Here is a 25,664-nt window from a genome sequence, read left to right on the forward strand (position 1 = left end):
TTAATTGTTTTTTGAAAAAATTTTACAATTCCCCCCCCCCAATCTTACTTCTCTCTTCCTACCCCCCACAGAAGGCAGTCTGATAATCTTTACATTGTTGCCTGTATACTTTGATCAAAATTGAATGTGTTGTGAGAGAAATCATATCCTTAAGGAAAAAATAAAATATAAGAGATGGCAAAATTACATAGTAAGATAACTTTTTTATTTTTTTAGGTTTTTTTTTCTTTTTCAAGGCAAATGGGGTTAAGTGGTTTGCCCAAGGCCACACAGCTAGGTAATTATTAAGTGTCTGAGACCGGATTTGAACCCAGGTACTCCTGACTCCAGGGCTGGTGCTTTATCCACTGCGCCACCTAGCCGCCCCCAAAATAACTTTTTTTTAAAAAAATAAAATTAAAGGTAATAGTCTTCGGTCTTTGTTTAAACTCCACAATTCTTTCTCTGGATACAGATGGCATTCTCTATCACAGATACCCTAATCATCCCTCATTGTTGCACTGATGAAATGTGTAGATCCATTAAGACTGATCATCACCCCCATGTTGCTGTTAGGATGTACAATATTCTTCTGGTTCTGCTCATCTCGCTCAGCATAAGCCCATGCAGATCCTTCCAGGCTTCCCTGAATTCCCATCCTTCCTGGTTTCTAATAGAAGAGTAGTGTTCCATCTTATACATATTCCACAATTTGTTCCGCCATTCCCCAATTGATGGGTCTCACCCTCAATTTCCAATTCTTTGTCACCACAAACAAGGCTGCTATGGATATTTTTGTACAAGTGATATTTTTAACCTTTTTCATGATTTCTTAAGGGTATAGACCCAGTAGTAACAACTCTTGTTTTTAAGGAACAAAGACAGTAGTGTATATTTGTGAACCCCAACCCATGCCAAAGATTGTGGATGGGCTATCTTCCTAGGCCTTTGCTTTTTCATTTCTTAGCATTCAGTTACAGTTAGTTAGGAGTGTTAGTTCTATTTAGTTTCTTATTCATAGTCATTGTGTATTTTGGTTTCCTGTCTCTGCTGATTTCTCTTTGAATCAGTTCATGTAAGCCTTCTCTATGTGTATAAAAAAAGGGATTCCATGACACTCATTTCCCTTCTTTTTCTTTTAGTATAACTATAACTAGCTCTTCTTTCCCCAATTGTCCCAATAACTGAAATTTTTTAAAAGGCCCAAATATCCCCCATCTACTTGAGACAATTCTTCTGTGACATGAACTTCAACCTTTTTCCTCTTCTGATTGCCCTTCTCTTGGGGCTCTGTCATTTCAGTTCTCTTCCTAAACTACACGAAGTAGGATGGAACCCTGTATGTAGTTTGACTAGTGCACAGTAGAGAAGCTGTTATCTCATGCCCCTGGTAGCTGTGCTTCTCTTTAAGGCAGTTCAAAATCACAGCGGGAAAGGCTTTTCTAGTCCTGATCTATATCTGGCCCCTGGACCCAAATGACTTTTGAGGAAAAAATAAGACTAGTGACTTAGCTCAGCCCCCTCACTCAAATTCAGTTCATGACATCGTCTCTCTGATGTCATGGTCTTCTTTGAAAATGAAGATCAAACTTCATCATCCTTTGCAATAATTAAAGCAATTGGTTCAGTTTTCTTTAGAACGTGTTACCTCTATCCTTTGAGTAGTAATTTATTCAAAATGATTTCAAATTTTCCAAATATTATTTTAAACTTGGAACTGGAAGTTGCCACTCAGGCTCCTTAATTATAAAACAGTGCACAGAAGAGATTATTAATTCAACATTATATAGACTGAGGATGATCATCCATGCATGGTTATAAGCACATTGCCGGTGTGCAGGGATTATCTCAAGAGAGTATGATTCTCTGTCACTTTATTACTGAGACTGAGAACTTTTTCCTTACTTAGTCCAGAGCTATTGTTGATTAACTTTTTTTGCTATCCAGACTGTTTCTCTATGGGTTTTAAATTCCACCCACAGCCCCACTTTCTCTCCCAGTCTCCATAGACAATCAGTTCCCTACTCTAAGAGTAAACCATCTCCCTCCCTAACCCCATTTCCCATTCTTGTGCCCATATCCACTTCAATTCCATCCCTTCAGTGTCACCCACTTCTTCTGTGCCAGGCTCTTCAACTTTGCTTTCCTTAGATGTTCTCTTTGGAAACCTTGATTTCTTTTAAGATTTTACTCAAGAACTGTCCTACAGAAAGCTTGTTCTGATCCTCACAGCTGAAATGCTCTCCCTTGCAAAATTGTCTTGTATATATTTTAAAAAATAAATTTGCATTGTGATCTTCTGCTTCTATGTCACCTGCAGTTCTCATTGTATTTACCTCTCTACCTCGTCAATAATTAATGAATAAAAAATGAAAGTAATTAAAATTCAGCAAAATGAGGCAATATAGTGAAAAAAAGCTAATTTTTGCATGCAATTTTCCACATGCATTATTCCTCACCTTTATTTGGGGAGTGGGGAGGCCTTCTGTCTCTTTTTTGAGAGCCAGATTTGGTAATTAGGCTTTCATCCAATTTTGTTTTGTTGTATTGGTTTCTTATCATTGCAGTTACTGTATAGATTGTTTTCCTGGCTCTACCATGTGTCATTCTTTTCTGTTTTCATCCAATTGTTTCCTATTTTCCTTGCCATTCTCTAGTCCTTAGTCACTTACTTTGTTTCCATTTTCACTGCTGTCAACATGTTGGTGTCCGTGAGACTTTGCTTTTCATGTTGACCTCCTTGGGTGGAATGTTTGGATCAAAGTCTCCTAGTCTTTTTACATAATTCTGTACTGCTTTCCAGAATGCTTAGAATGATTCATGCAGGGGAAGCTAGGTGGCGCAGCGGATAGAGCACCAACCCTGGAGTCAGGAGTACCTGAGTTTAAATCCGGCCTCAGACACTAAGTAATTACCTAGCTGTGTGGCTTTGGGCAAGCCACTTAACCCCATTTGCCTTGCAAAAAGCTTTTAAAAAAAAAAAGAATGATTCATGCATCCACCAACAATTCAGTCATGGTCTCATTCTGTAGCCTCTCTAATAGGAACTTTTCTTGTCTTTTGTCATCTTTGCCAGTTTGCTGTACATGAGATAGTTCCAAGATTCTTTTGATTTGTATTTTCCAATTATTTATGATTTGTAGCATTCTGCTGTTTTCTGTTTGAAGCTCTTCTGTTTTGTGTTTGAAGCTCTTCATTCATGACCTGGCCCTAACTTGTATTTCCACTGTTACTACATATCACTTACTTTTGTGTATCTGATAGTCCAGTCAAAATAGCTGCCTCAACTGCCCTAATACATGGAGCTACAAAATTTAGTCTCAGATTTGACCCTGGTTGTCTTTCTGTCCCGGAGTACATGCCTTGCTGATCTATCTGAGAATCCTTCTTTTTCTTCAGGGATATCTTAAAGCACCATCTTTTGCATGGGGTCTTTCCTTACCTTTCCTCTGCCCCTGTACCATACAGAGGTTACAAACCAGGGATTCTAAAAGACTTAGATTTTGGGGACTCCTTATATCTATATGCACCATTTATCTTTGAGGTCCAGATCTCAATGGCCTCTAGACTGTTTGGTTTTTATATCCTCTCTGTTATCTAGCACAATCTTCTCCCTGCCTCTCCATAAAGTCTTTCCTGACCTGTCTTCACGTTAAGTTCTACTTGTTTTCCCCATTAGACTGAAGTCCTTAAGAGTTGAGGCTGTTTTCCCTCTCTCCCTCCCTGCCTCCCTTCCTTCCCTCTTTCCTCCCTTCTTTTCTTCAACGTAATTCGTGGCCTATATTATGTGCTTAGCAAATGGTACAGAGTTACTTCATAAAGGATGGTAGACTCATTGATTGGCCTGGCTTGTCAGGCTGTGGAGGCCAGAGCAGGAACCTGTAGCCTGAGAGCTTCATGTGACTTGGTCAGGGTTGTGTAAGTGATGGACATTAGAGTCCCTGACTCGCCATCACATCCTCTTTCTACCATACCATCTTTCTCAGAATCATATACAATTGTGCAGATTGTTTGGTCTTTTTTTTTTTTTTTTTTTTTTTTTTTTTTAGTTTTTGCAAGGCAATGGGGTTAAGTGGCTTGCCCAAGGCCACACAGCTAGGTAATTATTAAGTGTCTAAGAATGGATTTGAACTCAGGTACTCCTGACTCCAGGCCTGGTGTTCTATCCACTGCACCACCTAGCCGCCCCCCCCCCCCCCCGCCCCCCGAGATTGTTTGGTCTTAAACCAAATGGTTGCACATATTGAAAAATATCTAGTTCTTCTAGTGCCCCTTATTCTAATCTTTAAGATAAGAGGACTGACTTGAAGCAGTGTTGCCTAGGACCTGGTTTTAACTAAACATCTTTAGATGGTAGAACAAAAGCCTCAGGAATAACTAAAAGAAGCGAGGATCATCAAATGAAGATAGTACTCATTCTTCTTTCACAAATTCACTTGGAGGCCACTTGGCTTTCTCTCCAAAGTAGACCTCCTCTTTGGGATGAAGTTTTGCAGCCTAATAAAGTGTTGGGGCTTTTGAGCTGGTCCTCCTTTGTCCTGTTAGGAACAGAGGCACTGTGTGATGTCTCAATTGAGTTTCCTCACAAGTTGGCCAGTGTTCCTGAAGGAGAGCGCCTCCAGAAACCTTGGGTACCTTGGTAGTGGGCCCAGGCCGGGGTGACTCAGCTGTTTCTGAACTGCTGGCAGCCGGAGAGTGTTCTTTGCCGGTTGATTCCAGGCGAGGAGTCGCATTACACAGCAGGCCTGGTGTGGATTTCACCAGCAGAGGGAGGGTCTGAAAATAACTGCTGGGGAATTTTTGTTTGTTTGCTTGCTAAATTCAGCACTGTGAGGGAGAAAATCAGGACAGGAAGAGGTCACCGGACTTCTTCCTTTTAACTTTGACTATATTAATAGACTGATGATGTTTGTACAGCATTGATAGAAGGTGAAAGGGTTTAGAAAATAGCATCTTAGCAGACTAGCACATTCCATTTGAGATGTAGATGTGGTCTGGGGACTGTGCTCCTTGAGAGCTTTGGAAGGCTGTCACTGAAATGCTTATAACCTCACATCATTATCTGGGGGCCTTTCCCCCTGAGTTTTTTTTAAAAAAAACTTTATTGACGCTATAAGCAAACTTCCCTCCGGTTTCAGTGATTTTCTCCCATCTCCAAGAGTTCTCCATAGAATGGACAAACAATTGGCCATGTTTCATTTTGAGCCACGTTCTTGGCAAGGGTGGTTCACTTCACACACACCCTCCTCCCCCTGCCCTCTAAAATCATGATTGTTCTCTGAAAGTTGTCTTGTGTAATTTTAATGTAATTATTGTGATCATTGTATGAATTGTTCTCTTTACTTCTCAGTCAGTTTCATAGAAGTTCAGTCAGTTCATACAGATCTTCCCAAGTTTTTCTGAATTCTGTATTTTTTAATGGCAAAATAATACTATACAACATTCATGTACCACAGTTTGTTCAGTTGTTTCCCAAGTGACAAGAACATACTTTTTTCTAATTTTCTGTTAGAAAATTGTTGCTACAATTTGGCAGAATTCTAAGTGTCTGACTAAAAATGTCTCTACATTTTTACTCAGAAATCCCACTGCTTAACACACACACACACACACACACACACACACACACACACACATATGTATATATATATATATATATACACACACATTATATATATATATACACACACATTATATATATATAATTATATAATATATATAATATATTATATTATATATATATATAATTTTTTTTTTGTGGCAACAGAATTTTAAACCAAACAAATTTCCATGGATTGGGGAATGGCTGAATAAAGTGTTGATTATGTGCTTACCTTGATGCAAAACCCTGGCAAAGCCATGGGGATACAGGTAGAAGAGTCAGACATCTCTGCCTCTAGCACTCACATTCTTGGGGGGTGGGCATGCAACACCTCTCATGGGAAAGCCCCACTCTCAGGTGGAGGCCTGGGCTAAGTTAGTGGACGAAGGATATCCATTTCTGATGGCTTGTCATGTGATGATGCTCTCCTAATGGGAAGCTGCCTTACCTGGCCCACCCTTCTGGAAGGCTCCACTTGATTCTCTACTCTTTCTCACCCAAATCTCTGCTTCCTCAGTTGCTGCCTTGTGGGTGAGAATTGTCTTTTCATTTTTTTTTAATAAAAGAAAGATTTTATTTATTTTGAATTTTACAATTTACCTCCTAATCTTGCTTACCTCCCCCCCCCCCCCAGAAGGAAGTTTGTTAATCTTTACATTGTTTCCGTGGTATACACTGTTCTAAGTTGAATGTGATGAGAGAGAAATCATATCCTTAAGGAAGAAAACTAAAGTATAAGAGATAGCAAAATTATATAACAAGATAATGTTTTTTTTTTTAAATTAAAGGTAATAGTCTTTTGTCTTTGTTCAAACTCCACAGTCCTTTCTCTGAATACAGATGGTATTCTCTGTTGCATATAGCCCCAAATTGTGCCTGATTGGAGCAAGTCCATCAAGCCTGATAATCACCCCCATGTTGCTGTTAGGGTGTACAGTGTTTTTCTGGTTCTGCTCTTCTTGCTCAGCATCAGTTTATGTGAATTCTTCTAGGCTTCCCTGAATTCCCATCCCTCATGGTTTCTACTAGAACAATAGTGTTCCATGACATACATATACTATAGTTTGTTAAACCAATCCCCATTCACTTAATTTCCAATTCTTTGCCGCCACAAACAGGGCTGCTATGAATTTTTTTGTACAAGTGATGTTTTTCCCCCTTTTCATGATTTCTTCAGGGTATAGACCCAGTAGTGGTATTTCAGGATCAAAGGGGATGCACATTTTTGGTGCCCTTTGAGTGTAATTCCAAATTTCTCTCCAGAAAGGTTGGATGAGTTCACAGCTCCACTAACAATGTATTAGTGTCTGAGATTTCCCACATCCCTTCCAACACTGATCATTGTCCTTTCTGGTGATATTGGCCAGTCTGAGAGGTGTGAGGTGGTATCTCAGAGAAGCTTTAATTTACATTTCTCTAATAAGTAATGATTTAGAGCAGTTTTTCATATGACTCTGCATTGCTTTGATTTCCTCATCTGTAAATTGTCTTTACATATCCTTTGACCATTTATCAATTGGGAATGGCTTTTTTTTAAAATTTGACTCAGTTCGGGGTGGCTAGGTGGCGCAGTGGATAGAGCATTGGCCTTGGAGTCAGGAGTACCTGAGTACAAATCCAGCCTTGGACACTTAATAATTACCTAGCTATGTGGCCTTGGGCAAGCCACTTAACCCCATTGCCTTGCAAAAAAAATTGACTCAGTTCTCTGAATATTTTAGAAATGAGTACTTTGACAGAAATACTAGTTATAAAGATTGTTTCCCAATTTACTACATTTCTTTTGATCTTAGTTACAGTGGTTTTGTCTGTGAAAAAGGTTTTTAATTTAATGTAATCAAATTTATCTAGGTTTTTTTGAAGGGTGATAGTGACTTTATTTTTTAATTTAAATTTATTTTTATTAAAGATATTATTTGAGTTTTACAATTTTCCCCCAATCTTGGTTCCCCCCCCCCCCCCGAGAAAGCACTCTGTCAGTCTTTACTTTGTTTCCATGTTGTACCTTGATCCAAATTGGGTGTGATGAGAGAGAAATCATATCCTTAAAGAGAAGAGAAGTCCAAGAGGTAATAAGATCAGACAATAAGCTATCTGTTTTTTTTTTCTAAATTAAAGGGAATAGTCCTTGCACTTTGTTCAAACTCCACAGCTCCTTATCTGAATACAGATGGTACTCCTTTGCAGACAGCCCAAAATTGTTCTCGATTGTTGTACTGATGGAATGAGCAAGTCCTTTAAGGTTGAACATCACTCCCATGTTACTGTTAGGGTGTGCAGTGTTTTTCTGGTTCTGCTCATCTCACTCAGCATCAGTTCATGCAAATCCCTCCAGGTTTCCCTGAAATCCCATCCCTCCTGGTTTCTAATAGAACAATAGTGTTCCATGACATACATATACCACAGTTTGCTAAGCCATTCCCCAATTGAAGGACATTTACTGGATTTCCAATTCTTTGCCACCACAAACAGGGCTGCTATAAATATTTTTGTACAAGTAATGTTTTTACCCTTTTCCCTCATCTCTTCAGAGTATAGACCCAGTAGTGGTATTGCTGGGTCAAAGGGTATGCTCATTTTTGTTGCCTCTAGTTTGTTTTTAATGATGTTCTCCATCTCTTCCTTGGTCATAAACCGCTTCCCTTTCCATAGATCTGACAAGTAAACTATTCCTTGATCTCCTAGTTTGCTTATAATACTGGTTTTTTTATGTCTAAATCCTGTATCCATTTTGAGAGAATTGTCTTTCCTTCTGAAATCGTGAACTCCAGTTATATACAAAGTACTTCATAAATGCTCCCTCTTTCCCTCTGTCCTTCCCCCTCCCTTCCTCCATATTGGCACAGCCTAGACCTAAACACTGAATTTTTTTTCTCCTTTTATGTCTTTCCCCTTTAAGCAGTATTTTGTTTTTATATTTTCATTTTCATATGTTCCTTTTTTACTTTAATATATTAGATTGATTATTAGACATTTTACGTCTTTCATAGCTATTTTGAATAGAAAAGCTTTTGCTTTCTCTTCCTACTGGATTTTTGTTAGTAATATACAAAAAGGTTGATGATTATATGGGTTTATTTTCTGTTTAAGGGCAGCTTCATGGTGCAGTAGATAGAGATCTGGATTTGGAGTGTGGAAAATTAATCTTCCTGAGTTCCAATCTGACTTCAGATACTAGCTGTGTGTGACTCTGGGCATTTCACTTCACTCTATTTGTCTCAGATTCTTCCTTTATAAAAAGATCTAAAGAAGGAAATGGCCAACCATTTCCAGTATCTTTGACAAGAAAATCCCAAATGGAGTCATGAAGAATTGAACATGACTGAAATGACTGAGGAGCAACAAATTTTCTATCCTACAGGTCTACTGAAGTGACTGTTTCTATAGATTATTTTTGTTTTATAGAATTTCTAGAATTCCCTTGTCAGTCATTGAATTTATTATCTGCAAATATGGATCAGTTTACCTTCAAGAGGAGGCTTATACCTTTTTTCCTCAATATTTTCCGTATTGCCATTGCTAATGTTTCTGGAACTATTTTAAATTATAGTTGTGACAGTACTCTATTCCTTATCTTATTGGAAAGGCTTCTTCTGATGCTCTACTGGATAAATAATGTTAGCTTTTGACTTTCGGTAGTTACTGTTTATTATATTAAAGGAAGGTTTATTCTTTTGTATTTTTGTGACCTTTATTTGAATGCATGAGTAAATTGGTCAAAGGCTTTTTTTGCATCTGTTGAATCTGTATAAAGCTTTTTTGTAAACTTACATTCAGGAAGGACAGAGTCAGTGTTATTTTACTTTTAGGTTCTAACATTAAGTCCTCACTTAAGATCAAGAGGGCTCTGTCCTGATGACTTGAGTTTAATCCTTGTGCAGTCCCAATCACTTTGTCCACACAGAATCATGAGGCCTCTCCTATGTCCCTCTTTTTGGCTTGCCTTGACACCAGAGCCCAGGGATTGGTGATGGACTTGGGGAGCTGTGCAGCCCAGTGGGACCTTTGTGACCCATTGCCCTGCCCCAGGCAACTCAACTGCACTTGGACCTGAAATAGTTTCTGAAGGCATACTAAAAAGACTTCCTACTAAGAAGGAATAGAGAATTTGATTTTCAGTCACATCGAATTGGAAATGTTGTTTTGTTCACTAGGCAGCTGATACATTCTCCAGGTAAACGGTTCTTGGCACTGTAAATGAAATGAGGGAGAAAGGCCACATGGAACAGTTGGTGCCGTCTGAATGTGAATGAGTTCAGTTCTCTGACCCCAGCTTCCTCCTGAACTGATAGCTCATGCTTCCATGGCTACTCCACAGGAGTAGGAAGGAAAGTGGGTTTTCTGCCTGTTTGTCTAGACAGGAACAAAAAATCCAGTCTTAATCCTTGGTACCTGTCTGTGGTCTCCAATGCAAATTAGAAAATTGTCAGGAGACCTTGTTGCCAACCTGCTGAGATGGTTATTATTCTTCCATCACCTGTAGGTAGTAGAGGATTCAGGTAATTAATAATAAATAAGTGTAGTTCAGCATGACACAACATGTTAAAATATTTTTCTTTTTTATAAAGGATGTTTCTAGAGTTAGGGATGAATAAAAATAAAGACGACCAAGCCTGTCAAGGGAATCTTAGTTTGTTTGTGAAGTTAGATAATTACCTTGTATTCTTTGATATATAATAATGGTTTTGACAGAAAGTTAAAACCTACCACTTCCTTGAGAAGGACATTGAGAAGATGCCCATTTCAGAAATGCTGTGTTTCCCTTCCTTAGTTAGAACCTGTCATTCTAACTTCTATATCACTAGAGAGATTGGGACACATTTGACTCAACCAGAATGTGACTTTTTGAAATCTAGTTTGGGATTTGGTAAAAGGAGTAGTGGACTTCAAGAGAGGCCTGCTTATCTAATTCTATCCCAAGTGTCCAATGTCATCCAATAGGGAATCACTGAATCACCATGTTGGGGCGGCTCTTGGAGGTCATCTTGCCCTGCCTCTACACAGCATCGATGGCCTTCCGAGAGCAGGAGTCCACTCCTTACAAGCAGAGGCACTACTACATGTTCACTGTGTTCCCAGACACTGAGGGTCCAAAGACCAGAAAACTCTTGGACCTTGTTCTAGGAATTCCATACTTGGGGCTGGAGACAAGCTTATATGCACAGAGGTGAAGTAAATAGGAAATAAACACAGCATATTTTTCAAGGAAGCACTTACAACTGGGGAAAATGAGAAAGGCCTCTTAGATGTGATTTTAAATTGCTCTTTTTAACTTGATACATAGAAGTGTTTCCACATGAAAAGAAGAACAGAAAAAGGAAGATTGCACATGAAATTGGGAACCTCCATTGCAAGTAGTCGTGTTCATTTGGTGGAACAAAACAATCTAGAACTTTGAAGGGTAATGATTTTTAAAAGCAGAGTTGGAGAGACAGTGTCCTGGACCATTTGGCAAAGTAGATCAGTGGAACAGACTCAGTAAGGAAGCATCTGAGATAACTGAAAGAACCGAATGTTGTAATCCCCTCCCCAAAGCAATTAACTAAGGAAGAATTCCATTTGACAAGAGTTTGTGAGACTGTTTCCCAACAGTCTGCCAGTTGTTAGGCTTCAGAGTCAGCAATCATTTGTTTGGGGCTTCTGTATTCAGGTGGCAGGAATACAATAAGACTGAAGGGTTCTTCAAGTCCACAGTTTTCCTTCTATGGGACAACATATAAATGGATAAACATTCAGAATAGGTACAAATTAAGTGGAATATGGGTAGTTAGGGGGAAAAGGAGCACACACAGAAGGCTGAACAATGTTTAGGAAAACATTGAATATTATATTTAAGTTGCATCTTGAAGGAAGGAAGACATTCAGATGTTTAGATAGTATGCTTCAAGCCGGGGCAGGTTGCCCTGGCCTGTGGCCAAAGGCACCAAGGTGTGGGTATTGTCATATGTGATGACCATGAGGGCATGGTGTGCGAGAAGAAGGATGTCTAAGGACATTGGAAAGCTAGAGTGTAACTAGTGAAAGGCTTAGAAGACTGAAGGAATAAGTTTATATTTTGTAGTCAATAGGATGTAATTGGAGCTTTTTGATTAGGGGAAATATACCACATTTCTGCATCAGAGCACTCAATGTAACAGCTATATGTAGGATGAAATGGGAAGAGAATTAGTCAAGGAGATCAGTTAAGAGACCATTTCAACAATCTAGGCAAGAAGAGATGGTGACCTAGAATATCATTGCTTTATTGGTAAAGATGAGGATTAAATGGGAGAGATGCTATGTTATCAGGGGTGTAAGATTTGGGAACTGCTTGTGTACAATGAGGGAAGTGAGTGTTTTATAATACCACTCTTGTACAATCTGGGAAACTCTCCTTAGACAGAAGTAGGAATTTTGGAAGGTTGGGCTAAGAGAGAAATATGAGTTTTGCTCATGTTCATGCAAGTTTTGAGGGCACTGAGAGAGTTTACAGAATGAAGAGAGACCAAAACAGAATCTTGAGGAGTTCTTGCAATTATATATAGTCCATGATATGGAAGATGAACCAGCAAAAGGAAACTGAGAAGAAACTGTCAGAGAGATAGATGGAGACCTGAGAGAGAAGCATAATGAAGAGAGTTGACAGGGAAGACAGGGTGATCTAGAAAGCATCACTGGAGAATATGCTGCAACCTTAGAGGTGATCCAGGCCAACCCAGAATAGGAAACTGCCTGAAAGTTAGTAAGTCAATAAGGAAAGATTTGAACTCCAAATTTATGACTCTTAAGTCCAGCATCCTATCCCCAGCACCACCTAGCTGGCAATGGCAAGGAGAAGGGAAGACCAAGAAAGACTATCTACCAGTTGAGTGATAAAGGCAGAAAAAAGTCTAGACAGCATGTTTAAGGAAGCTTTTTTCTGGAATATTGACTGAAAAAATATGGAGAAGTTTAATGATAACTTGGGGGAATGACAATACCTAGTGATGGTGTTGTGGGGTTTTTTTCCCCCCTTTTAACCATGAAAGTGCCTTAGACATATTTAAAGGCAATAGGGAAAGAACCAATATATATAAGAAATTGAAGATTATAAAGAGGGGAGGGGTATAACTGAGAATTCCTGCTGCAGAAAATAAGAAGAAATTTAAGGATGACACTTTTAGAGCAGTTGACCTTGGCAACTGGAGGGATCATCCTATCAAAGATTGGTGGAAAGTAGAAAAGAGTGGAGCTTTGAAATGAAGTGAAGAAGAGAAAGGTCAAGGCAAATGGCATCAATTTTTTTCAGTAAATTAAGAGGCAAGGTGCTGCCTTGGGAGCTGTGGAATGCTTGGGGAAAGATAAGAAGGTTTTCACTTGCTTTCCATAGGATAGATATTAATTAAAGATGAGTGAAAGAACTGCCCACTGCATTGAAAGCCCAGGTAAAATTAGTTAATATTCTGTTGTAGTGTACCCAGTTAACATGGTTGTATGTGATGTATTCCCACTCTGCTTAATAAGTATGTCAGTAAGAGCAATGAAGAGGGTGGGAGTAATCCAGTTCTAGTGTTTAATATAGGACAGGAGCTCACAGGGTTCCAACTGATAGAATAGTGTAGAGCTGTATTGGTTAACTCTCAGGTAGAGTTTGGGAGAGAAGAAAAGTTAAGTTAATATCAAGAATAATGGACTGAGAAAAAGTGCTAACTGTGAAGAGACTTAGGGAATGGAAAGGGTTGGCCTGGCCTAAAAGTTTAGAATTGATAGGGCATAGGGAAAAATTAAATGTGATAAAGAATATTCCAGATCTGATAGAGAAATAGAAATTAAATAACTCTGAGGTTTCATATTGATATTTTTCTCTCTCCTTTTTTTTACTTTTTGCAAGGCAATGGAGTTAAGTGACTTGTCCAAAGTCACATGGCTAGGTAATTAGTAAGTGTCTGATGTCATATTTGAACTCAGGACCTCCTGACTCCAGGGCCAGTGCTCCCATTTACTGTACTACCTAGCTGCCCCTCATATTGATATTTCTAAATCACAAATCTGATCCTATAATTTTCCTCTACTCAGACATCTTCATGGTTTTCTCTATGTCTCCTATTCTTCAGCCTAATTTTTTGAAAGTCCTTCATTTTCGGTCTGTTGATCAGAATCATTAAGTTCTTAATATGTATGGGTACAGTTTGGCTGCTACCTGTCTCTCAAGTCTTATCCCATCACTAACTTCCATGCTTTTTCTTTGAAAAAGAATATAAATTTTATTATACAACATATAAGTCTTAATAAGAATTTTATTTTTTTGCAAGGCAAATGAGATTAAGTGGCTTGCCCAAGGCCACACAGCTAGGTAATTGTTAAGTGTCTGAGATCGGATTTGAACCCAGGCACTCCTGACTCCAGGGCCGGTGCTTTATCCACTGTGCCACCTAGCCGCCCTATTTTAATAAGATTTAAAACTAAAAATATATCCATTTTAAATTCTATGCAAACATAACCATTTGAAAAATTAAATATTCCTTTTCATTGGGGGCAGCTAGGTGGCACAATGGATAAAGCACCGGCCCTGGAGTCAGGAGTGTCTGGGTTCAAATCCGGTCTCAGCCACTTAACAATTACCTAGCTGTGTGGCCTTGGGCAAGCCGCTTAACCCCATTGCCTTGCAAAAAAATCTAATGAATGAATGAATGAATGAATGGTCTTTTATAAAATGTTTACAAAAATGTCTCATTTGTTCCATGTTTCCATTGAAACGCTTGGACTTTTCATATTTTGTAGTTATCACTGAGTGGAAAACCCAGTGATTTGATAGAAAGAGAAAAACAAAACAGCCCTTTATTTTAGGACCTTCAAATTCTAATCAAAGGAATAGGTCGTGATGGTGGGGTAAGGAAGGCACAGGGGCCAGATAACACGCCTGAGGGAAAGACCAGTGAACCTCAGGTCAGTGGTAGTGCCAGGGATGGGGGAGATTAGTGGTCTGGCCAATAATGAAGACCTGAGGTCTTCCCACAGGTTGGCTTTTAAATTGATGCCTCCGTAGTCGAGGACATTGGTCTGAAATCAGGAACACTTGCCTGTGACCTCAGTTGGGCAATTTGCCTCATCTCTGCTTCATACATAAGATGGGGTATCCTCATGTATAAGACAGGGAGAGGAATAGCCCCCAGCTCTGAAGGTTCTTATGACAATCTTATTTATGATGTGCTTAGCAAAGTACCTGCTGCATGGTGTAGGCACTTAATAAATGCTTGTTCCTTCCATTTTGTCCTCATTGAAGTGGTAGGTGTTGCTGTGTGCACTCCAGAATCAGTCCTTGGAAGCTGTAGTAGCCTTTGCAAAGGGGAAAGCCTCATCAGATCCTGGCATGTGTGCCTGCTGGGGGAGTCATTCCTCCATAACCTGATTGACTCTTAGTGCCATTCTTTGTCCTTCTCATCTTTTTTTTTTTTTGATGCAGTTCAGACAAAAGAGGACAAGTCACAATCCTACTATCTTTTTGAAGCTAAATGTTTTTAAATGGCCTTTTGTAGTTTACATTCTGGTGGTTTTCCTATTCCTCCTTCTACACTTCCCAGCTATCCCATATAATAAATTGTATTTATAAAGGAAAAAATCAATGACAACTAATTGATTTGTTGAAAAAAATTCAGAAACGTGCAGTCGCTGTCATCTGTGGTCACTCACTTCTATGATAATATCCTTCATATCTCTTTTTTTTTCAAATCATTCTTGAGCTTTTGCTGCATTTACTTTTGATTTTTGTGTCTTTGGTTCTTTCTGTTTATAGTTGTAGTTACTGTGTAGATTGTTTTCTTGACTGCTCAGTTTCTTTTGTATCATGTCATATATGTCTTCCCAGACTTCTCTGTATTTATTACATGAATTTTTTTTACAAGTGTATTCTATTACATTATGTACCTCCAATTAAAAGATATATTCTTTCTTGTCACAAAAAAGCTGCTGTAAATATTTTGGTGTTTAAGGGGTCTTTCTTATCAGTGGTTTTCTTGGGGTTTATATAAATCCAGTAATGGAATCTTTGACTAAAAAGGTTATGAGCATTTTAGTAACTTTATTTATATATTCCAGAATGCTTTGCAAAACAGTTGAACCATTTCACAGCTCCACCAACAGTGTAATAATGTAGCTCTCCACTCAGTTTTTTTCTTTTTGGTCATCTTTGCCAATTTGCAGAGTTTGAGATGACACTTCAGGGTTGTTTTGATTGGCTTTTCTTTTATTGTTAGTGATTTGGAGCATTCTTTATTGTGATTCTGAATGCTTTTCAATTCTTTCAGAACTGTTTGTGTATTTCCTTTGACCACTTATTTATTTGATAATGACTATTTGTCTTAATAAATTTATTAATTGTTTATATAATTTGAATACCAAATCCTTATTAGAAAAATTTTATACTTTTTTCCTGTCTTTTGAACCACTTCCATTTTATCCTAGGCACATTAATTTTCTGCAGCTTTTCAAAGGTATCTATTTTATCTTTTTAAACTACCTCTATCTTTTGGTTAAGAATATGTTTCCTATTATGAAAGGTAATATGGTATGTATTTCTGATTTTTTCTATCTGATCATTGATATTTAGATCATATATATCTATTTAGAATATAATTGTATAATATATAAAATGTTGTTCTAATTTCTGCTAGACTGCTTTCCAGTTTTCCTAGCAGTTTTTAATCAAATGGGAGCTCTTTCCTAGGAAATTTGTTTTCTGTTTTATGAAACACTGGGTAATGAGTTCTGTTGTTTCTGAATCTCCTTGGTTTCATCTGTTCCATTGAGCTATTTCTCTGTTTTTTTAAACAGTACCAGATGATTTTGATGACTCCTGCTTTATTAGATTTTGAGCTTTGGAGGGGCTATTTCTCATTTCTTCATACCTCTTCCTAATTTCCCTTGTTGATCTAGATTTTTTGTTTTTTAAAATGCATTTTGTTGTTATTTGATCAAATCCTATTATCCTCTTAATAATTTGCTTGATATAAGGCATTAAAAGTATAAATTAACTTTGAAAGTATTATCATTTTATTATGTTGGCATGACCTAGACTTAAACATTTAATATTCTTCCAATTCTTTATTTCTTTAAGGAGTATTTTGAAAATAAACCATGCAAGTCTCTTCTTTAGCAGGTCAAGCCCCAAATATTTTATGTATTTTGTAGATTTTTGAAATGAGATTTCCTTTTCTATTTTTCTTTCTAGGATCTTGTAAATATTATTATAATGAAATATCTTATTATATAACATAATTATTATGTGTAATATAAATTATATAGTCCATTGATTTTTTGAGGATTTATTTTTGAAATCTGCAATTTTTCTAGTTTTTAAACATAGCAATTTGAATCTTTGCTAATTCTGTAGTTTTTCAAGTTAGCAACAAATAAGGATGGTTTTATCTCACTTTTATCTGTCTTTATGCCTTTAATTTCTTTCTTTTGTCTTTCTCCTGTTGCTAGCATTTCTAGAACTATTTCAAATAATAATGGGGAGTCTAGGCATCCTTGCCTTATTTATTGAGAAAGCTTCTATTGAAATCATCACTTTGCATGTAATGCTTGCTTTTGATTTTAGATGGATGATTTTTATATTATTAAAAAAAAGTCCTTCTTTGCCCGTTCTTTGTCAGGTTTTTAGTGTGAAAAAAATCTTTGTCAGACTTTTTCTGCATTTATTGAGATGATTATGTGGTTTTGGATTTAAAAATTTTTAATATGATTAATTATATTGTTTGTTTTCCTAATGCTAAACTATCCTTGCATCTTTGGCATAAATTCCCCAATCAAAAGGAATGATTTTCTGGATAAACAACTATAGTCAATTTAAATTGATTTTATTTAAATTTTTTTAGTTAATATTCATTAGTGATATTGCTATGGAATTTACCTTCTGTGTTTCATATTTCCCTGGTTTAGGTATTAGGTTTAAATTTTCTAATAAAAGGATTATAGTGAGGAGCCTTCTTTCTCAATATTTGAGAATAATTTGTGAAGTATTGTCCTTTAAAAGTTTGATATAGTTCTCCTATAAATTCATCCATTTTGTTTTTTATTATATTTTTGTTTTGGAAGTTCCTCTGTAGTTAGATCTATTTCCCTTTCTGAGATTAAGTTTTTTAAGATATTTAACTGACCTTACAGTTTGGATATTTTATATTTTTGGAGGTTTTCATCTGTTTCCTTAGAGTTTACAGTTTTGTTGACATAACTGTACATATTATGTTATAATTTTTTTCTTTTTCTATGATTTCATCTTCGTCATTAGCTATTTTATTGATTTGATTTTCTTCCCTTTCATTTTAAATCAAATTAGCTAAAGATTTATCAAGTTTTATTAGTCTTTTCAAATAACTAACTTTATTATATTTCTTTGTTTCTATTTATCTTTTTCTCCCCTAATGTTTAGTGTCTCCTCTTTTGTGCTTATTTTAGGTTTATTTGTTGGCTTTCTATTTTTTTTAAATGCATATTCAGTTCATTAATCCTCTCTTTTTCTATTTTGTTTTAATGTATGTTTGTAGAGATATGATTTTTCCCCTGAGGACTCCTTTAACTGCATCCCAGAAATTTTGGTATGTTGTTTCATCATTATCATTTTCTTTCACATAAGTATTAATTGTTTCTATGATTTGTTCTGTGAATCATTCATTAATTAGGATTTCCTAGTTAAATCTCCATTTGAGTCTGATTTTTGTTTGTAATCCTTTAAGCAATGACAATTTTTATTGTGTTATGGTCTTTAAAGGATATATTAACTATTTCTGCCTCAATATTTGTTTGCCACTTCTTTGTTTCCTAATATATGCTAATTTTTTAAAAATCCATTTTGTGTTGAAGAATTATGTATATTCTTTAACCCTAATTTATCCAGCAATTTGTCCAGTTCTTTATTTTCCATTTTGTTTATCTTTCTGTTAGACTTAAAACCAAGAGAGGAGGGATATTGAAGTCTCCTGCCACTATTGTATTATTCTCCATGTCTTCTTATAGTTCAGTTAATGTTTACTTTGTGAATTTGGATGCTAAGGTATTTGAAATATATTTTTATTACTAATATTGGTAGGTTGCTTAGGATTCATTGCACTATAATGTAGTTCCTTATTTGTCCCTTATTTTATTTTTAATTTAATTATAATTTTTTTTTGCTTTGTTGTTATGATTGCAGCCCCTGCTTTTTTTAGATATTCATAGTGAATACATGGTGATGTATAGTGAGTTTTTTCCTATCCCTTAAGGGTTTTTTTTTTTGGTGGGGGAGGGCAGAGATGTATCTGTTTTTTTTTAATGTATTCCTTATATGCAAGAGATTACAGGGTTTTGTTTTCTTGTATTTTTTTCTTTTTTATTGGATTGTTTAATTAAATTAAATTTAAAATTATGAGACTTATGTTTACATTTTCTTTGATTTATATCTCTGAGCATGGTGTTTTTTTCACTTGCTGTAAAAATGGAACTCTATTACTTCATTTATTATTTTTTTTATGTGACTATGCCCGAAGACTCTTTTGTCCTTCATCCCTATTCTTTCCTAACCACTTTGGGAGTTTTGATTATTTCTTTTTCCTTTCTGCTTTTATCCAATTATTTGATTCTTTCTCTCTTATATTCCTTTCAGTCAAGTATGTTTTTCCCTCCTCTACCCCTCAAATAAATCTATTCATCAGTGCTAAATGGTGGAGGACCTTAAGGATTCTAGTCTTGGGGTGGCTAGGTGGTGCAGTGGATAAAGCACCGGCCCTGGAGTCAGGAGTACCTGGGTTCAAATCTGGTCTCAGACACTTGGTAATTACCTGACTGTTTGGGCTTGGGCAAGCCACTTAACCCCAATTGCCTTGCAAAAAAACCTAAAAAAAAATAAAATGTCATTATTTTTGTAGCCCTTTCCAGAAAGATATCTCCTACTCTCTTCATTATCTGTCTTCTCTTTTTGTCTATTCTAGAGATTCTCATTCTTTTGTTCCTGATCCTTATAATCATCTCTCTATTTCTCTGTATTCCTCATACTTTCTAACCTATCTGTTCTGGGCTCTTCTCTCTGACAGTTTCTGTCACTGACTTGTAGAGCATGCCTTAAGGATTCACTTTTTCCATTGTGCCTCACTCTTGGAACAAAGCCAGTTCCTGCAGGGGACAAAGACACTGCCCCTTGATAAGAACCCCCACCTCCCCATCCCTCATCCCTTGCATTCTTGTTTTTTCTTCCCGCCCCCCCCCCACCATTCTGCAGACTTTATATATTGAAAGTTCTTTTTTTTTAAGTTGTGATTAAGCTTAGAATTGCAGAATAAGTAACTCTGAGCAATATCCTGAGCTCCTTTAGAATTTGGAACATTATTCCTTTCTCTCTTCTGTCTTTTGGTGGGTGCAGAATAATCTTGTATTATTTGAATTTCCTTTTCTTTTTATTTTAAGTTTTTTCTACTGACAGCTTTCCCAACTTGTTCCGGAAGTGATTTGCTAAATTTAACCAATGTGTTATTTTGAGTTTGCCACCTTGGTTTTTTCCCACTGGAGGTGGTCTGTGAATTCATTCAATTGGTATTTAATTTTCTGTGTTGAGAAGTTCTAGGCAGTTCTCTTACTTTCCTGCATTACAGTATTAAAGGCTTCTTTCTTTTATTTTCTATCATGTTTTTCATGGAAGTGATCCTTAGATTGACTTTATGCATCCTACCTTCTAGATTAGCACGTTTTTCCTACATAGCGAGCGTATTTTCCTTTCATATTATTACTTTTCTTCAGGATTGTCCTTCACTTCTGTGTATTCGCATTCCCAATCTCTTCGCTTTTCTTGTTTTTTGAGTGAGTCTTGCTATTGTAGATTCTAGTTTTTTTATTCTCATTATTTTTGCTCTGTAGGACTTAGAATTTGATGTCATAATTCTCATTTCTTTTTTAAATCAATCAGGAATAGTTTGTTATGTTCCATGTCCTCCTCAAATTCCAGAGTGTCCTCTGTCTCCCTTCTCTCTGTGTTGCAATCTGCAGTCAGAGTTTATCAGTTCTTTCTCTGGAGCCCTGTAGCAGTTTGCTGAATTCAATTTGTAGATCTGGAGGTCAAATTTCCTTCTGTTAAGTTTTTTTTTTTCTGTTAATTATCCACTTGTTTTTAAAGTATTTTGAGTTTTCTTCTTCCTGAGATCTTTGATACTTTGATTTGGTTTTTTGTTTCCTTCAACGCTGACTTTGTGAGTCTCTCCACTGGCGGTGGTTTCTGGGGCTCATTTGTGTTGGTTCATGTCGGTTCATTTGTGTAGTCAGACGGGTCCCAGAGCATTGTCCCCAGGATTAGTGGACTGGGTCCCTACCCTGGTCCCTCTGGACCTCACTTTCAGCTCTGTTTGACAGGATCTTGCTATTGTTTTTCCACAATAATAAAAGTAACTATGTTGTGTCATGATTAATTCTACTGGACTTGGACTCAGGAAGACCCTAGTTTAGATCTTGCCTCAAATACTTGTTAACTTTGTATCTCTAGGGAAGTCACCCATTATTTTCCCCTCATTTTCCTTATCTATAAAATGGGACTAATGATGGAATCTACCTCACAGGGTTGTTGTGAGGATCAAATCTGATAACATATTATCAATTTGCAAACCATAAGGCATTATATAAATATTTTTTATTTAATATAAATATTTATACAATATAATAATTTTAGTTTAAATCTCTATTTCATACTAGGTAAGCAGATAAAGGAATTGGGTTGCTTTTTATAATTGAATTAATATAAATATTGGAATATAAGCTTTGAAACATTAAAAGGGCAGAAAGGAAAAAAGAAGACATTTGACTTGTCCCAATCCCATGCTGGTTTTTCTTTTTCTTTTTTTTCTGGACAGATTTTGTTTTTTGATGGTTTGTTTGTTTTTTGTTTTGCAAGGCAATGGGGTTAAGTGGCTTGCCCAAGGCCACACAGCTAGGTCATTATTAAGTGTCTGAGGTCAGATTTGAACTCAGGTTCTCCTGACTCCAGGGCCCATGCTCCATCCATGGTGCCACCCAGCTGCCCCTAGATCTTTATGTTTTAAAAGTTTTTCATCCCATATAAATTGGCAGTTTTCAGTATTTGCTATGGCTGCATCTAATAAGCAGTGTTGTTCTTAAATTTTAATGTCATTTCCAGATGGTTTTAGGTGTCAATTCTGTCTTGATTTATTTATTGAATTTTCAAGAATATTTTTAGTATTTGTATTGATAGCATGGAGATTTGTTATCTGGCAGTTTTTAAAGAATAGTCAGCTTTTAGTATATAATCCTCCTAGTCTTTTGATGGTATTTTAAAGATATCTCAGCTGTTAAACTTGTGTAACCCAAAGTAAATGGTATGTTGCAATTTTTGTCATGATCTGAATTGATTCTGAAGTTCCTTAAAATTAAAATTATCCTCTTTTTAAAAAAATTAGTCTAACTTATTTCATTAAATGTTTCCCAATTACATGTAAAATATTTTTAACAATAATGTTTTCAAATTTTGAGATCCAAATTCCCTCCCTCTTCCTCTTTCCTTATTAAGAAAACAAAGCAGGGGCAGCTAGGTGGTACATCAGATAGAGCACTGGCCCTAGGGCAGGGCCTGAGTTCAAATCCAGCCTCAGACACTTAATAATGACCTAGCTGTGTGGCCTTGGGCAGCCACTTAACCCCATTTGCCTCACAAAAACCTAAAAACAAATAACCAAACAAATAGATAGATAAATAGATAAATAAATAAGAATAAATAAGTAAATAAGTTTGGTTTCCATTATACTTCTAAGTTCATGCAAATCTTATTTCTATAATACCATGTTGTAAAAGAAAATAATTTCTATAATACCATGTTGTAAAAGAAAATAAAAACAAAATAAAACAAATAAAAATAAAATATTGCATTCTGCATTCAGAGTTCATCAGTTCTTTCTCTGGAGGTAGATTGTAATTTTCATCATCAATACTGTGAAATTGTTTTAAATCATTTTCTTGATCAGTCTTTGATAAGTTGGTTGTTTTTTAGATCTTAGCATTTTATTTTACTTTATTTTTTTAAGAAAGATGTTATTTTGAGTTTTACAATTTCCCCCCATTCTTTCTTCCCTCCCCATCCCCTAAAGAAGGCGTTCTGTTTAGTCTTAACATTGGTTCCATGTTATGCATTGATCTCAGTTGACTGTGATGACAGAGAAATCATATTCTTAAGGAAGAAAAATAAAATATGAGATTATAAAATTACATAATAATATAACCTTTTTTCTAACTTGAAGGTAATAATCTTTTGTCTTTGTTGAAAGTCCATAATTCTTTCTCTGGATACAGATGGTTTTCTCCATTGCAGATAGCCCAAAATTGTCGCTGTTGTTGGCACTTGAAGGGATGAGCGAGTTCATTAAGGTTGATCATCACCCCCATGTTGCTGTTAGGGTGTACAGTGTTTTTCTGGTTCTGCTCATCTGACTCAGCATCAGTTTATCCAAATCCCTCCAGGCTTCCCTGAATTCCCATATGTCCTGGTTTATAATAGAACAATAGTGTTCCATGACATACATATACCGCAGTTTCAACACTATTTCTTAGCCAGTACCAGACAGTTTTGAGGACTGATGCTTTATGATATAATTTTTAGATCTGGTAAGGCTAAGCAGCATTCTTTTGCACTTTTTTTCATTGAATCCCTGGAAATTTTTGACTTTTTATTTCTCCATATAAATTTACTTACAACTTTTTCTTACTCATTAAATTTTTTGGAATTTTGATTAGTAGGGCTCTAAACAAGTAGTTTAGTTTTGGTAGAATTGTCATTTTTATTATATTAGCTCAACCTAGTTTTTTAGATCAGTTTTTGGCATTCTTTAGGTATACCATCATGTCATCTGCAAAGAGTGAGAGTTTTGTCTCCTCCTTCCCTATTCTAATTCCTTCAATTTCTTTTTCTTGTCTTATTGCTGAAGCTAACATTTCTAGTACAATATTGAATAGTAGTGGTGATAATGGATTCTTTGTTTCACCTCTGATTTTATTGGGAATGATAAGTCTTAAACAGTTGATCATCTTTTAAATATTGCTAATATTGTGCATAATGTTTTCCTGCTCATATTACTTTCATCAGTTCATGTAAATCTTCCCAGCTTTTTCTGAAATAATTCTGTTCACCATTTCTTATAGCACAATAGTATTCCATCACAATCATATACAACAATTACTTTAGCTATTTCCCACTTGATGAGTATCCTCTCGATTTCTAGTTCTTTGTGACCACCAAAAAAACTGCTATAAAAGTTTCTGTACAAATAAATTTTTTATCTTTTCTTTGATCTCTTTGGGATACAGATTAAGTAGTGGTCCTGCAGGGTTAAGGGGCATGCACAATTTTATACTCTTTTGAGAGGAGTTTCAAATCATTCTCCAGAGTGGTTGGAATAGTTGCAGTTCATTAGTTTCTCCAGTTCATTAGTTTCTTCATTTTTTCCACATCCCCACCAGTATTTGTCATTTTCTTTTTCATTCATGTTAGCCCACCTGATAGGTGTGAGGTGGTATCTCAGAGTTGTTTAATTTTCATTTCTCCAATAAGTAGTGATTTAGAAAAATTCTTTTTATGTGACTCTATTGATAGCTTTTATTTCTTTGTCTAAAAACTGCCTCTTTTTATATCCTTCAATCATTCATCAACTGAACAATGTTTCTTATTTTTATAACTATGACTCAGTTCCTTATGTATTTTGAGAAATGAGCCTTTATCAAAGAAATTTCTTGCACATTTTCCCCAACTTACTGTTTTCCTTTTGCTTTTAGCTGTATTAATTTTGATTGTGAAAATTTTTTAAATTTCATGTAGCCAAAGTTATTTTGCTTCCTGTAATTCCCTTCATCTCTTGTTTGTTCTTAAACTCTTTTTTAACCATTAATCTGTCAGATAAACTCTTCCATGTTCCCCTAATTTACTGATGATATAACCCTTTATATCGAAATCATTTATCCATTTTGATCTTTTTATTATACTGCGCAGGAAAATATTTCTGCTTTTCAATTTTCCCAGTAATTTTTGTAAAATGTTGAGTTCTTACCCCTCAAATTTTGGATTTTGGGTTTTTGAATCACTATATTACTCTGGTCATTTCCTACTATATGTTATATACCTATTCTCTTCTATCATTTTATTTCTTAGTACATATTGTTTTGATTATTGCTTTATAATATACTTTGAAATCTGAAACTGCATTGAATTCCCTTGACTTTTTGCTCTTCCAGGTGAATTTCATCTTTATTTTTTCCCGCTCTATTAAAAATCATTTGGTAGTTTCATTGCTATGATACTGAATGAATAAATTAACTTAGGTATTGCCTTGGTCAAACCATGAGCAATTAATATTTTTCCAATTGCTTATCTTTTAACTTTGTTCTGTGAGTGTTTTGTAATTATATTCATACAATCTCTGGGTTTGTCTTGGTAGTTCAAATTCTGTGTATTTTATATTGTCAGCAGATATATTAAATGGAATTTCTGTTTCCATTTCTTCTTGCTAGGATTTATTGGTAATATGTAGAATTGCTGATGATTTGTATGGAACTATTTTATAGTTTGTAACTTTACTGATGTTTTTAAAAAAGTTGATTCTCTAGAGTTCTCTACAGATACTTTCATATCATCTGTATTCTTTTTCTTGTCTTATTGCTATAGTTAGCATTTCTAATACAATATTGAATAATAGTGGAAATGATGGACATCCTTGCTTCACGTGATTTTATTGGGAAGACTTCAAATTTATACCAGGTACAGATAATACTTACTCTTGGTTATAGATAGCAGCTCTTTAACATTTTAAAAAAGGCTCCATTGATTCCTATACTTTCTAGTGTTTTTAATAGGAATGGGTATTATATTTTGTCAAAGGCTTTTTCTATATGTGTTGACATAATTACATGGCTTTTGTTGTTATTGATATCTTTTGGTATAAATGCCTCCTGATCATAGATCTTTGTGATATATTGTTGTAATCTACTTGTTAGTATTTTATTTAACACTTTTGAAAGGAAATTAGTCTATAAATTAAGGAAATCAGTCTATAAATTTCTGTTCCTATTTTTTTCTCTTCCTGATTTAGATATCGAAATCAAATTTATGGCA

The 25,664-nt window shown here is 35.8% G+C and overlaps 1 protein-coding gene across 8 annotated transcripts in view; it reads left to right on the top strand.

Moving 5' to 3' along the window:
* EIF4G3 (eukaryotic translation initiation factor 4 gamma 3) overlaps window positions 1–25,664 on the top strand; it is a 252,487-nt gene that overhangs the window by 46,202 nt on the left and 180,621 nt on the right. For all 8 annotated transcript variants that reach the window (XM_074218211.1, XM_074218213.1, XM_074218215.1 and 5 more), the window contains exon 4: window positions 18,085–18,135. In XM_074218211.1, coding sequence (XP_074074312.1) covers window positions 18,085–18,135 — 51 coding nt within the window. The remainder of the gene's footprint in view (window positions 1–18,084; window positions 18,136–25,664) is intronic.

The sequence above is a fragment of the Macrotis lagotis genome, chromosome 1, assembly GCF_037893015.1.
Source record: "Macrotis lagotis isolate mMagLag1 chromosome 1, bilby.v1.9.chrom.fasta, whole genome shotgun sequence".
Classification (NCBI taxonomy): domain Eukaryota; kingdom Metazoa; phylum Chordata; class Mammalia; order Peramelemorphia; family Peramelidae; genus Macrotis; species Macrotis lagotis.